The sequence below is a fragment of the Argentina silus genome (genome assembly GCF_951799395.1).
Source record: "Argentina silus genome assembly, chromosome: X".
NCBI classification, from domain to species: domain Eukaryota; kingdom Metazoa; phylum Chordata; class Actinopteri; order Argentiniformes; family Argentinidae; genus Argentina; species Argentina silus.
In genome coordinates, this window is record NC_139653.1 from 17,195,190 (window position 1) to 17,209,926 (window position 14,737).

General features: G+C 39.1%; 1 protein-coding gene across 1 annotated transcript in view; it reads right to left on the bottom strand.

Annotated features, from left to right (window-relative positions):
* Positions 1–1,424: 1,424 nt before the first annotated feature.
* Positions 1,425–14,737, bottom strand: part of b3glcta (beta 3-glucosyltransferase a) — a 68,881-nt gene continuing 55,568 nt past the window's right edge. Inside the window, exons 12-15 of the mRNA XM_083696319.1 lie at positions 3,646–3,742; positions 3,343–3,462; positions 2,274–2,418; positions 1,425–1,975 (exon numbers count right to left, since the gene is read on the bottom strand). Of these exons, the coding sequence (XP_083552445.1) occupies positions 1,808–1,975; positions 2,274–2,418; positions 3,343–3,462; positions 3,646–3,742 (530 nt within the window). The 3' untranslated portion in view covers positions 1,425–1,807. The remainder of the gene's footprint in view (positions 1,976–2,273; positions 2,419–3,342; positions 3,463–3,645; positions 3,743–14,737) is intronic.

Below are 14,737 nucleotides of genomic sequence, written 5' to 3' on the forward strand. Positions count from 1 at the left end.
TCGCCAACACACCCCCCCTGTCGCTCGGGGTGCTGCCTGCGGGGCCAGGGCTGGCTCTGGATGTGCGCGCCCCTGCCATCTCGTCCTCGGGGCGGGCGCCGGCCTCTCTCCTTCCGGTTCCTCGGCTACTCCCGGGCGCCGGCCCCCCGCCCCCTGGCGCGGGGCTGGGGTTGGTCGTCGTAGCTCCCGCGGTGGGAGGGAGAGATGGTCCTCTGCCAAGCCTACGGCGGCCGCGAGATCCTGGGGTCAGTGGTACTGGAACCAGGCGGCGGTTCGGGCCCGGAGCCCCGTGAGGAATTGTTCTAACACCACCCGGTCCCCGACCTCCTCCGCCGAGCTGTTTCTCGGGTCTATCTATAGAGTTCAACATATTTCTTAATCCTAATTTTAAAATGTATTCTGCTAAAAAGACTGTGTTGATGTAGGCTATATCCAACTGCGTTCATGCCGTGATGTATTTTGTTTGACTGTGGTTCCACTGGCATGCATCTATGTTTTTCACAGTGGCCCCATCAACCTTTTGGGGTTAAGAACGCCACTGAGCTGGTCACATTCAAAGATTTTAGGAAACACAATCCCATCTCTACACTTTAGACTATATGCAAATGTCAGTAGGCCTACCCTTTATTAGAGGTTGATTGAATAGGCAAGTGTAAATTTCTAGAAGATTATGTAATTCATTCCTAATATTTTGGATATAATAAATAATAATAATATATGTTTCCTTGCACCTTGCTTTATTTATGTAACCCAACCAAAACTACTGAGATACACTGTGAAAAAGGAAAGGATTCCTGATGAATCAATCAGCCTCACTTTAGATAATTTATGAATTCATCTTGACTAAATGTTTTCTGAGGTAAAATAACAATCTTAATATTTGTCCATCATGTTGTGACTTTGGAGGGAACATCACCCCTTTCAGAGTGTATCTATTTTCAAAGATGTATTTCTTTGCATATTGATGCTTTTTTTCTGATAAGTCATCAATTGCTATTTTTTTTATTTGACTCTAGGTTATGCCTATGAACTTGTAACATTGACATCTATTGCAGAACACAGAGAGGGAGTCACAAGATCAGACCACTATTGGGCATGTCAGCATACATAAAGGCTTATAATTTGTTTTTAAACAATGATGTATTTATAAAACTGACAATGTAGCTTTGAAATATGTCTGAAACTATCATTTTAATATCATGGTCCGTTATTCCTTGAACCCAGAGCTCTGTCTATGAATTTGAAAGTGGCCACATTTGCCCAACCCAATCTCTCTTCTAACTTCATACCAAAACAAGCGGTGGACAGTCATTTGGCTGTAAACTAATTAAGAATAGCACTTGTTCCTCTTATGGACATCCACAATTGATAATTGTCATCCCCAAATAAATGCGAAAACAAGACAACAGATTCTCATGTTTAGGTAATGACACTTTTATATCAAAATAGTACACATTATACATTATGTTATGTTTATTAAGAAAAAGAGCTTTGACTTTCAATTTCAGAAGGAATAGATTATATCATATTATAAATACACACAGACAAGATCCATGGTTTCAAACACACACTAACAACTCCAACATGCAACTAATTAAAAAGTTCCCAAACACACAGTCATGGACACAGGTTTGCATGAACCTTCCAAATTATATCTCTGCAAGATTCACAATATAAAAAACATTTACACTTACATTTGCTGACAATACATATGTCCATGACTCCACAAAAAAGACACTCACAGACATACACACTCACGCACACTCACACACTAAGGCTAATAGTGGGTACTGTACAGCATGAATGACTATAATTCCTCCTTGGTGCTCTTGTTTAGTCCACCTAATGTTGTTGACCTAAAGTCGTCTTTTAGCCACTTGTTGAAGACTGCTATGGGATCAATGTTCCAGTGTTTGTGGAAAGAGATTGGAACCTGGTGGGCTAGAAAGTCTCTGGCGTAGTCTTCTGGTCGTGCCTTGAGGGTAAGACAAATAAAGCATGTGTAATAATCAGTCGCAGGAGACTGCACAAGAGAGTGTTGATCAATCCCAAACAGAGTAATGAAATGAAATTATACAGTGAGAGATAAAGTCCATTTTACTTAAAAAAAAAATAGGGAGGGCAATTGTCTCTTGAAAGGTAAAGTTAGACTAATGACAAAAACAGATCACTCCACCTTTATAACCTAAGCTTTGACAAAACAACCATGATGAGACAGTAGATTGTTGTATGTGGTAGATCCTCAGACTTGGTATTATATAAGAGCTTGTTACCTGGTGGAAGAGTGGGCTGTGGGTGACGGGGATCCCAAGGGCGTTGAGACACATTCCCAACACCATGTCATCTGGGGCATCGTTACTGTAGCACTTACAGCCACTGCTCAGGAGTCTGATCACTGCTTCCCTGCTGAACACCATCCTATCAGAACAGAGGGACAGCACAGAGAAAGGAGGTGGATAACACATTAATGTGATTTAATCTGTTCATCCACATCAAATCACATTATTTGTTTCCTTACATTGAAAGCAGTCTATGAACAAGGACAAACTGCAATCCATGCATTGGTTCTGTTTATCCAGCAACTTTCATGAAAGCATTTAGTGACAGAGGCTAGTGAAGCAGTGTTTTGTGGCTTGAAATCACTCCCTGTCAATAGACTGCTTCAGTGTGAGGAAGCAAATGTGTGTTTTTGTAATTTCGGTGAACTATCAATTTAAGGGTATTAAGTTAGATATTTTACAGTAAGTGACATTTAGAATGTACATTTATGTTGTTTCCTTCTATTATAATAATCAAATAATCAAGGCAGGTCTCAGATCCATATAATAAATAATATGATGGAATTGAAGTGAGGTGGAATGTCAGAGGAAAAGTTCAATCATTACAGGGGCAGAGAAAGCAGTTAACAAATTACCATGGACCACTTACGTAGAGTTCAGAGGATAAGCATTTGAGGAAACTGCAAACTATGGTATTTGAAAAATACTATTGTAACTAGAATTATCCTAATTATAGAAGTTCCCCAGTAGTTCATCCATAGTTTAATGGTAACCTGCACCCTGCCCATATTGTAGGCACATCATTTCCTGTTATAAGCAGCCATAATTTGTGGTGTGGCTATTACCTTTAAACTAACATCATGGATTAACCTGGACACCCCAAAGAACAGCCATGTTCATAAACCCACAAGTTGTGAGCAAAAATTTTACATGCAATGACAAACCAAAAAAAACACAAAATGTGCACATCTATCTAACATACTCTGCTGCCTTATATGACACCTGCATTCCTCCACATTCAAAGTTGCCTTTCTTTTACTGAAGTGTACTGTAGGTGACTCACCCCCCTCCTCCGGTGATGTAACTGTAGCCCCCCTGGCTCAGCCCATAGCCATATCTCTCCCCAAGACACACAGGCTCCGAGGGGTCATAACAGCTCAGCAGGACCTGCAGTCTGGGGAGGCTAGGGACGACAGAGACTACTCTCATCACACACACTGTTATTCCCCATCAGAACCCCCGATTAGACTATGAACTACTTTGCTCCGGTGCTTTCACACAACTGGTAACTTCCTTGTTAAATAAGAAATAATAATGGATCATCATGGAGTAAATAATACATGGATAATTGACAGATTAAGTATACCTGATAAGTGTGTCATCATCCACAACTAGCAACCAGTTTGTCTTTGGCCCCTCGTTGATATATCTCTCCAGGATCGCAAAGGTTTTCCCACAATGACCTGCAAATCAAACAATATATTAAAACTGTTTAGTAGCGTTAGTTCAGACAGGGCACTCTGTCAATGGCATAGCACAGCTTGACACGTATGTACAAACACCACATGTTCTAGGGACAGAGGCTTAAAAGCAGCCACTCCTCCATAGCATTCAACAGTTGTGACTGATTATACTGGCTATGAGAGGACGTTTTGTGTGGTCATCGCACCCACCACCCCCAGCCTACACCTGGGTTTGATAAGTCATGGGCTCCCTGACATATTTTATTACTAGTATCTTGTGGTTGTTTAACTCCAGGCAGGGAGCTCTATAAAGTGGAGCCATCCAATTACGCAAAGCTTACATTTATTACCATTTTATTGAACATATTGACCGGGCACTTCAGACTTGGCTTCAACCAGATACTAGATAGGACCACTGCAATTTGGTGTAAAATAATCCCACAAAAGGACTTAAATAAGTACATTTATATGCATTATGACCAATTGAGGGAACTTCAGAGGAGATTTTACATAAAATATGTATTTCAGTGACATGGTCAAGAGAACAACCAATTAAGGCTCTCATTCGACTTACAGTAGGGGGACCCTTAAGGGAAAATCAATGGAAATGATACTGTATCTATTCTTATATCTTTATTCTAAGGCTATGGTGACTATAATTAGATTGCATTTAAAAATCTCTATCCCTTGCCAAATTTTTGATACAGATACACAAGTCCAGGGAAATGAATGAAGGCAAGGAGAGTATGAATAGAGGGACTCAGAGGAAAGTAAAGGGGGAGACAGACAATGAGTCATAAAGAGCAGGATTAGAGAAAGTGACAGTGGAGTGGAGTAGGCTAAGCAGACAAAATGGGTTTGACTGCACCGCAGATAACTACTTGGATATGTGAGGCATGATGGGCCAGACAGAACAAAATGTTCTGCCATGGGCTGAGGAGGTACAGTGGTACAGGACACTTCACAACAAATACCAAGATCCCACTGAAATGTACCCATTGGAATCCCAATATCTACGAGTCATAGGGGCTGAGAGCTGAGACAGAAATCCCTATATGGGCAACCATCACAGAGAATATTACAGTTTTATTGATGAGAAACCTCAATGTGCTTTTCTCTGTATCTGAATACAGAAACTGGGAGTGCTGACAGGAAAAAAAGTCAAACGTTCTTTAAGACGCATTTATTTAGATTATTTCCTATTGCAACAGTGTCTAGTCAGTGTCGTCAGTGTTGAATACAAATCAAATAACAGCACAAACCAGTACATAGGGTACAGTTACAGGCCATTGTTAACAAATGGGTGGGGGAAGGTGAAGGGAGAATTAAATGTCTGTGTGTGCTTGCTTGAGCTCCGTTTACAACAAGCTCAAATTGTTTTCCGATTAACAAACAAAAGCGTGACAATTTATCCTGCATGCCCTCCTCCTTCAAACGATCCCTCAAAAAGCACTATACAAAATAAATGCATTATTAAATTATTATTACATTGTGTGAACGAGAGAAGGCTGCCCTTGCTGAAAATGTGGACGTTCACATCCTATTATGACGGTTTTAATGATAACAACTTTAGGCTACTTTTCTATCCAGTCTCAATCCCACTGAAACCCAACATCCTTACTCCTGTCTCGCATTCCTAACTTCATTCTGTAATCAATACGTTGCATTATTAAAGGCGACTCGTGCTTATTCATGTTAGACTGCGCTAAAACATTTCCCCATTTCTCTGCGCTGTGAGTGAATGCGTGATGACGGAATGAGAGTAGATATGAGTTGGTCCCATTGCTTGGTCCTTGTTAAAATAACCAGATATTTAAACCATTTCCACTCTTCATCTCTGTTCATGAGCTGCTATAATAAACTTGAATTTGGCAATCTATCTGATAAGGCAAGCCAATCACTTTTCAAACATCCTTCACAGCTCGTCACCTTGTGGTGGCTTTCAGCAGTTCTTCACACATTGTGTCTGCTGCAATAGCGGCATTGAGGTATACCCTGCTGTGATGTCAGTGTCCTTGTATTAAACAACGGCCTACTGTACACAATCAATTAAAAAAAGTTAGCCAGTTCTAGTGGCAGCTATATATGCCCAAACCATAATGCCTCACAGATGAGGTGGTATGCAAAAAATGTTGTGTAGATCCTTTTTTCTCCAAACTTTGCACTTCACTCTGGTACATGATAATATTCATTCTGTCTACTATAGCTTTTTCCAGACCACTGGAATCCACCAGAAGCACCCGTCAAGCCAATTATCCCATTACCTTTGGTGCCCTTAAATAGGGGGACTATGTATACACAGTGTTGTCATTTCTAAATGGTGAAACCAATATGTACACAAATATGATCAAATACAACCTGAAAATCTGTACGCGTAGTAATAGTTTGATTTCAAATCCAAACTTTTGGAGTATAGAACAAAAATAATAAAAAATGCTTCAGTGTCCCTTACTTAAGCAGGGCACTGTTTTTGACTAACCCTGACAGACCATACAGTAGGTGTCCCTCTTTTTTTTATTTTAATATATTTTTATTCTTCAGAATTGTACAAAATCTTCAATACAATACGTGCAAAACATTTTTCAATAACCCACAAACCCTCCCTCCACCCTCCACCCCAGTCCCCTCCCATCCAACCACCTGTCCAACCCCGTTCAACCTCCCACCCCTCAAACCACCCACCCCAGACCCCTCCAACCCTCCACACACCCATCGGCTCTCCCGACAGTTATCTTGAAAGAAAAAAAAAGAAAAAAAAACTAAGAAATATACAAACATGACACTTTCAGAAGAAAAGAAAGGGAGTAAAATGATGTGCCAGAGCGTGCATATATGCATGCAATGCTGTATGCCGCACAACAGTCACTCTCATACACACACAACTCAGTATAGATACGAGATACAAACAGAGGAGGAACAAACAAAAGAAAAATAATAGATAATAAATAATAATTCATAAATCTAAAACTTGCTTGGACTGGATAGCGTTATTGTAAGGACTATACACATAATGTCATGACTGAGTGTCTATTGGGAAACCTTATAGCATCTCATCAGAGGGTGTTAGAAATTATTTTTATAAAAACAGTTTATTATTCTATCATAAAAATACATTACTGCAGTGTGCTAAATTTACTAATATGATGGCCTGTTGATAAATGAGAGATGGATCAAGCATTAGTCCCGTAGTACGTTGGATTAATACATGGAGAGGTTAAGCCAGGTCATCAAGACAGATGTTGCAACACACGCTTACACAAAGAGCTATAGTGGAAAAGTACCAGGCTAGGGAGGACATACCAGAGTAGGTATCTTATCTCTAACAGGGTGCTGACTCCGCAAATGGGACGAATCGTGTGACCAGCCCGTGAACAACAAGGGATGAGCCAAGTCTAAACCACGGTTCCTCCCAACCAAATAGCCAATCACAATCACTTTGTTTACTGTAAATGCTTTGTTTGACTGTTTGAATGCATCCATTTTTGGAGGGTTGGTTACAGATTAACAGCTTGCTGACTGTGATTTTCTTCGCCAAAAGTGGTCCTTGTACAAGCCTAGAATTCTGACATATAAATAAATAGCTAAAAGTATGAAGTAGTTTGTCTTCTCCTTCAAATAAACGAACACGTTTTCACAAGGGGAGCCTCTGCAAGCCATTGAAGAATGATATAAATGGTTGCCATTTTTTAACACATTTATCATTTGCTTCAGGAAAAACATTACATCGTTAAGCCATTGACAAATAGAGGGGGGCTGAGCAGACTTCCACTGGAGAAGAATTCTACATTGAGCTAATAAAGATGTAAAAGCAACAATGCCTGCATGTTTGGGGTTCAAGAAGAACAAGTCTTCTGGGATACCAAAGACAGCTATCAAGGGGCATGGCTGCAGGTTAATTTCAAGCACCTCAGATAGAATCCCAATAATTTTGCAGTTTGGAGCATTGAATAAACATGTAACTGGTCACATGGGGAAAAATGACATCTATCACACTCATCGTTGACATTTGGATATATTTCAGACAATCTGGATTTGGAAAAATGCACTCTATGTTAAACCTTGAATTGTGTGAGACCAAGACGAGCACAAGATGTAGTGGAGTGTACTCTGTCAATCGCCTCATCCCACCACTCCTCTGTAAATTCAACCCCCATTTCCCACTCCCAAGCCAATTTAGTTTTATTTGTGGAATGTTTGTCCAGCGACATAATATACTAATAGATCTGAGAGATGATTGCTTTCTGTCAAGGCAGTAAAGTAAATAAACCATCCCAGGGTTGCCTGGGGGGTAGAGCAGGGAAGCCGTGAAATGGGGAGGAGACACAATGCTTAATTTGAAAATACAGAAAGAGGTAAAGAGTATTTAGAGGCCAGCATGGGAAAACTAGAAAAAATGTCATTTACAAACAAGTTTTGGAAGGTCTTAATGTCTCCTTTTCCAGAGAAAGAAAGCATTCATTATAGGAGAAGGGGGAATAAGTGATTTGTATCAATAGGACCCAGAGTAAATGCAGAGAAGAATTTAAAGTGCAGGCGAAACTACTTCAGTGTGGAAAGCACTACAAAGTGCAGGTGAAACTACCAAATCTACAGGATTGCCAGTATAGCGAGTGGGGGATGTTGGGAGAGGAGAGCAGAGTAAAGCAGGAAGAGATGTAGAAATGCAGGATTGAGCCTTTTGGTGGCACCATGCAGTGTCTGGAGCATGTATCCAGGATGCCAGTTTCTGAAAGTTGGCTGCCCAGTAACAGTACACAAAATTGGGTACTGCAAGCCCTCCACTAAATTAGCATCTTTGTAGTAAAGATCTACTAACTCTGTACCTTTCCTCCCCAAATAAATGTGGTAACGGCCTGATTAACAGACTTAAAAAAAGACTTTGGTAAAAACAATGGAATAGATTGAAATAAGTAAAGGTATTTGGGTAAACTATAAAGAAAAAAACATTAATCCTGTCTACAAGCGATAGTAAGCTACCCCATAAGCTACTCCATGACTGAAAATTTGATTTCATTTGACAAAAAAGAGCAAGTAATGAACGACGTATGTTCACTCCAAGGTATTTGAAACCAGCCTCCAATAACCGTCCTCCATAATATTCATATTCCATTCACCCATTCTCCCCTCAAAAGTCACCAGAATTGCTTGTTTAACATGTGATATGCAACACATGCCCCAATTCACCCCCTCGCAACATTTTAGGCTATAGATCGCTCACATAAATTCGTCGGATATCCAATACAGGCAAAATTTAAGATAGTCAAACTACTGTATACAAGCTAGACCAACCTTTTTAGCCTACCGAGGCTATGCCAAAGAGAATGGTTTGCCTTATCAGATAGATTGGCAAAAACAAGTTTATTATAGAAGCTCATGAATTGTAGAGATGAAGATTGGAAATGGTTTAATTATCAGGTTATTTTAACGAGGACCATGCAATGGGACCAAGTCCTATATACTCTCACACCATCATCAAACATTCTCTCACAGCACAGAGAAGTGGGGGAAATGTTTAGCGCAGACTGACATGAGTAAGCGTGAGTCGGCTTTAATAATAAAACTAATTTTCATGCGAGACAAGAGAAAGGATTTGGGGTTTCAGTGGGATAATAATGCATTTATTTTGTATAGCACTTTTTGATGGATCGTTTGAAGGAGGAGAGCGTGCTGGATAAATTGTTACGCCTTTGTTTGTTGATCTGAAACGATAGAGAAAAAGATTACCCTCCCCCATCAACGATACAGTATATCACGATAAACATTCAACTCCTGGCTGGCTCAGGAACATCTCACTGGCTTTTAGGTTTTAGTCTGTGAATAGAAATGCACCAAAAGTGAGATTTGTTGACACAGGTCTATTTGCTATAGTTGTCATAGAGAACAACTACCAGTCCGCTAAATCTTGATTTTAGTTAAAACATGGAACAAATAAAATCACAATATAATAAAATCGTAATGTAATCTTATTAATAAAGCAATTGCGAAAGGCTATCTTTAAAGTTAAGCTATACAAGCTAGATCAAACTTTTTTAGCCTACCGAGGCTATATGGCTTAAAACGCAGTGCACAGTGCATACGCATATGGCGCAACAACCATTCTCTTTTCAAACATCCTTCACAGCTCTTATCACCACCTTAGAATTAAGCTACTGTATACAACCTAGACCAAAAGTTTTAGCCTACAGAGGCTATGATACTGTACAAAACGCAGCGCGTTTGAAACAACTCATACAGCAAGCTACAGTACAGTACTCTTGCAATGTAAACATATCCATTATGCTCAACGATGCCTCCTGGTGGTTGTTTTGCTTAGTGAATGACCCGAAAAAAACCTCACAGGTGACGTCGCAGGACTCCCACGACATTGTCACACCAGTGGGGACTTTCTAACCTTCTACCTACTGTAAGTTGAAATGGCAAGTCGGACTGCTGTAACACTGCCGAATTGACTGGGAAGCACTCACTTTTCTGAAGATTCAGCTTCTTCTTCAAAGTTCTCCAGAATAGAAAGGATAGAAGGTAAACAGGCTACAGAGTATTACATATTTACATAAAGTAATACGTTATCTGTGTACAGTGACAGCCTATGTTCCACACCTTCCCGTATTACACCTGGGAAAGAGGCGGACCCACATAAAGCTATGGAAAGGGGCTCAATGGCGACAGCAAATAGCAAAGGTAGGCAGCCCTGGTGTGTCTCATGTTCCAGGGCAAAATAGTCAGAATAGGTGTCATTGGTACTGACTCTGGCCTGGGGGTATGTATACAAAAGACAGACCCATGAGCTAAATCTGTCACCAAAGCCACATTTTAAGAACAGCTAATAATAAGTCCTCCCATTAAATTCTGTTGAATGCCTTCTCTGCGTCTAGAGAATTAACCACTTCAGGGGAGTTGGAAAATTGTTGAGTAAACAATGTTAAAAAGCATCGGAATATTAAATCATTTGTATCTTTCCTTTATAAAGCTGGGTTTGTTCCTCTGATATGATTTCTGGTAAGACTACTTCATTATCACCTTTGCCAGCACCTTTATATCCACATTTAGGAGGTTGAGGGGCCTAAAGGAATTGCAGGACGTGGCATGTTTCCCCTTCTTAAGGAGTAGCGTTTCTGATGCCTGTGTTAAGGTAGGTGGCAGTGAGCCACGGTCAAGTGACTCATTAAACATAGATACAAGTAATGGGGCTAATTTGGCATGGAATTTCTGAAAGAACTTAGTTGGAAACCCGATGGGTCCTGGAGCTTTGCTGCTCTGCATTAACTTGATAGCCTTGAAGAAGTTCTTCAGTCTAAGAGGAGAATCATCTGCAGTTTTCAGCCTCAACTGTGGGAGTCTCCTGTTCACTCAAAAACTGAGTCATATCAGACTTATACAGAGAAGAATAGAAAGATTTGATTTGATCCCCGTAGGGTCATAAATCATACTATCAGAGGAATCTTTAATTTGGGGAATGAGACGCTGCAGCACAGCATTTTAATAGGGGTGCCAGCAGACGGCTTGCCCTGTCACCATGTTCGTAGTAGGTACCACATGAGTGCAATAGTAAATGTTCTGCATCTTTAGTAGACAAGATGTTGAATTGAGATTGTAAGTTCAAGTGTTGCTTATATAGATCTGGAGATGGTGTCAAGGCACACACTGGTGGTCTAAGTCAAGGATGGCTTTAAAGAGTTCCTCTAGTTTAGTCATTCGAGTTTTGTTTAAATGGGAAGAATAAGAAATAATTTACCCTCTAAGATAGGCATTAAGTGACTCTCATAAGAGAGAGTTAGAGGTTAATCTTATCTGATTAAAAAAATGAAAATTATCAATCGAAGAGGAGATAAGTCGTTACAGAAGTCTGCATCAGATAGAAAAAGTAAATTGAATCTCCAACAGGGAGGAGTACGAGTTTGTACTGACATGACTGTCGAGGGCTAAAGGTCCATGGTCAGAAATTACAACTGGTAAATATTTAGAAGACGTGACATCTGGAAGCAATCAAATAAAAAAAAAAAAAAGTCATCAATAAAAAATTGCTGATGCGAGAAAAACAATGGTGTACATGTGAGAAGAAAGAATACTCTCTTGCCTGGGGATTCTGAAATCTCCAAGGATCTCTACACCCATTCTGAACCATAAAATCAGAAAATGACTTTGACATAGTTCTGGGGTTGGAGCGGTCTAAAGCCGGGTTCATTATGCAATTCAACTCCCCTCCAAATATCAAAAGATGGGTCAAAATTAGGACTGTTCATTGCCTTTACATTCCACAATAAAAATGTCATAGGATTAGGCCTACCCATTCCAATATTACCATTATTAGTTATAGGATTAGGCCTACCCATTCCAATATTACCATTATTAGTTATAGGAAAGAAGTGTGAAAACAGACCAAGCATTCGCAATGATAAATGAGAAAAGTGGAACCCCCCCCACCCCCATAGCAAAAGTCTCCTTCCCTAATCGACGGAGAGGGCAGGTTGACATTCGCGCAGCTTCGGTGCATATCAACAGAAAACCTTTTACTCCTAATGTACCTAGCAGGAGCAGTGAAATTAAAAATAAAAAAGCATTCATAAAACAGCAAAGTAGGTAAACAGATAAGCAAAACAAAAATATAAAACCCCATTACAGTAAAAAGAAACTGTCCTGACTTGGGGAGTCTTCAATCAGCGCAACGCAGATGGCCAAATAAGTGCAGGCTTATGTTGCAGTTAAATAAACATTTTTATAAAAATGTCAGAGTTCTGAGTGTCTATTCGTGAATTAATACAGTATGGGGTGTAGCTTCAAATGATGCCCATTTCTACATTTGATCATGAACCTTTAAAAGTACAATTTAGATGGAGATAATCTTTACATTGTATGAAGTATTTAGGAATGTACATTCCTAATAGAATTTTCCTATAACTGAAATGATCTGCCTGTTATTGTTAAAGTGTCTAACAATACGAAAATAATGAGTATAAAACCTCTCTCCCTAATAGAGTCTCAGTTTATCCACCTCTTAATTTCTTAAAGTGTCTTCTTGTTTATTTGGAGTAAGTCGCCTAGAATACACATGCAAGTGTTATATCTCCCATATGAGTCCAGCTACACAACTTGTACTGATTAAGCTAATTAATGGTTTAACTGGTTTTCCAACATGTCAGATTCATGGGCTAGAATAGAAGCTTGAGGTTTTCCCCAATGAGTTGATATATCTGCCTTTTATTGGTTAAAAGGACGTTAAGAAGATTACCAGTAACCCAGTCATTTTGAACAGCCTTTAAATAAGGAGACGGTGTCACAAGTTATTGGGGTATAAAGAGTCTCTTTATCCTTTTCGCCAAAATGGAAACACTCTGGTTTTTCACCCTCTTTAATGATAACACTTTTAAATTGTGGTATGACAGGGGGATAAGGGAAATTGGACATCTTTTTCATCATGGAATTGTACAATCTTTCAATCAATTACAGACCAAATATAATATTCCCCTAATCGTTTATGTAAATTTCTTTAAATTAGACATATGGTACAACTTAAACAATAATCTATGGAAGAGCCCACACCTTCTACAATTGATGTATTACTTAATAATTGTGAAAAAACACAAAAGATGTGAGATTAAAAAACTATTACTATATTACTATAAAAATATTACTATAAAATGCAGATAGTATCAGAGAAAAATAGGAGCAGGATTAACAACTGGAGATGATAGTGAAGAATGTTTGTATGAAAATCCAAAAAGTGTTCTTATAATCACAGATTTAAAATACAAGGTTCTACAGACTTTATTGCACACCAGAAAAACAACATAAAATGTTAGGTGAATGTCCTTATGTTGGCGCTGCAAGAGACAATAAGGAACTTTTTTCATATGGTCTGGTCCTGTAATTCACTTGCTACATTTTGGAACTTTGTTATATATACTTTGTCTTTATATCTGCAAACTTGTAATACGCCTTTGCCTCGTTTATGTCTATTTGGAACTAATTAACTAGACTCATAGAAATAAATCCAAATATATATTGATATGGCCTTAATAGTGGCAAGAAAATGTATAGCAATAAACTGGAAATTTAAACTGGAAACTGGAAAACAACCCTTTACACTCCATTTTTGAAAAAGGAAATCACAAGTTATATACAATTACATAATATCTATTATGATATTAAAGGTAAACCTGAGGACATCGACAAAATCTGGCAGCCTTATATAGAATTTATGGCATCTTCGGCAAATTAATTGGTTTTATTTGTATTATTTGTTTATATAATCAATTGACATGATATGGCTAAAATTGTATTTGCCCCTGTGAATGTTTGTACTTGTCCGTTTGAGGAGTTTTGTTTTGTTTGTTTTTGTTTTGTTTTCGTCTAGTTGGTTGGTTATGGTTTGTCATGGTTTGTTATTTTTGGAAATACACAAACACTTCATTGCTTACGCATAATACTGACACTCACTCTGCAGTGGTGGGTTTGGGTGTGGGAGCTGAACCACGCAGTGATCCAGACCCTCCACTTTCAGAGACAACAAACCTTTCTGTTCAAATGTCTTGTATGTGTTATTGTATTTTGTGTTTTTGGAGATAATAAAATAACTCCCATTTACTGATCATATCACACAATATTCAACCCTGATATTTTCCACATCAACCCCTTTTATGGGTACAATGTAAGCAGTGTTGTGCTTAACTTAAGTTGTTTTAATGACATTGACCTTACTACCTCTTACACTTAAGCTCTGATGAATGCCGGATGTCACAGTCCCTCTCTTGATTGAATTAAAATGACTAAGGACAGGATCATTAAAAACAAACAATCCTGCTATGATGTGACTTTGAAAACAGCTGCAGAGATGAGCCAACCTTTTGTAATTGTGCAGATTATGACTCTCAGTCACGGACAAGATGCTCAATTAACAAGCTCATGAATAAACAGAGGAACAAAACAGAGGCACACAATGTGCCCAAAGCCCTTTGTTGCATTGGAAATATTCTGGGAAAGAGATCAAACAGGAAGTCA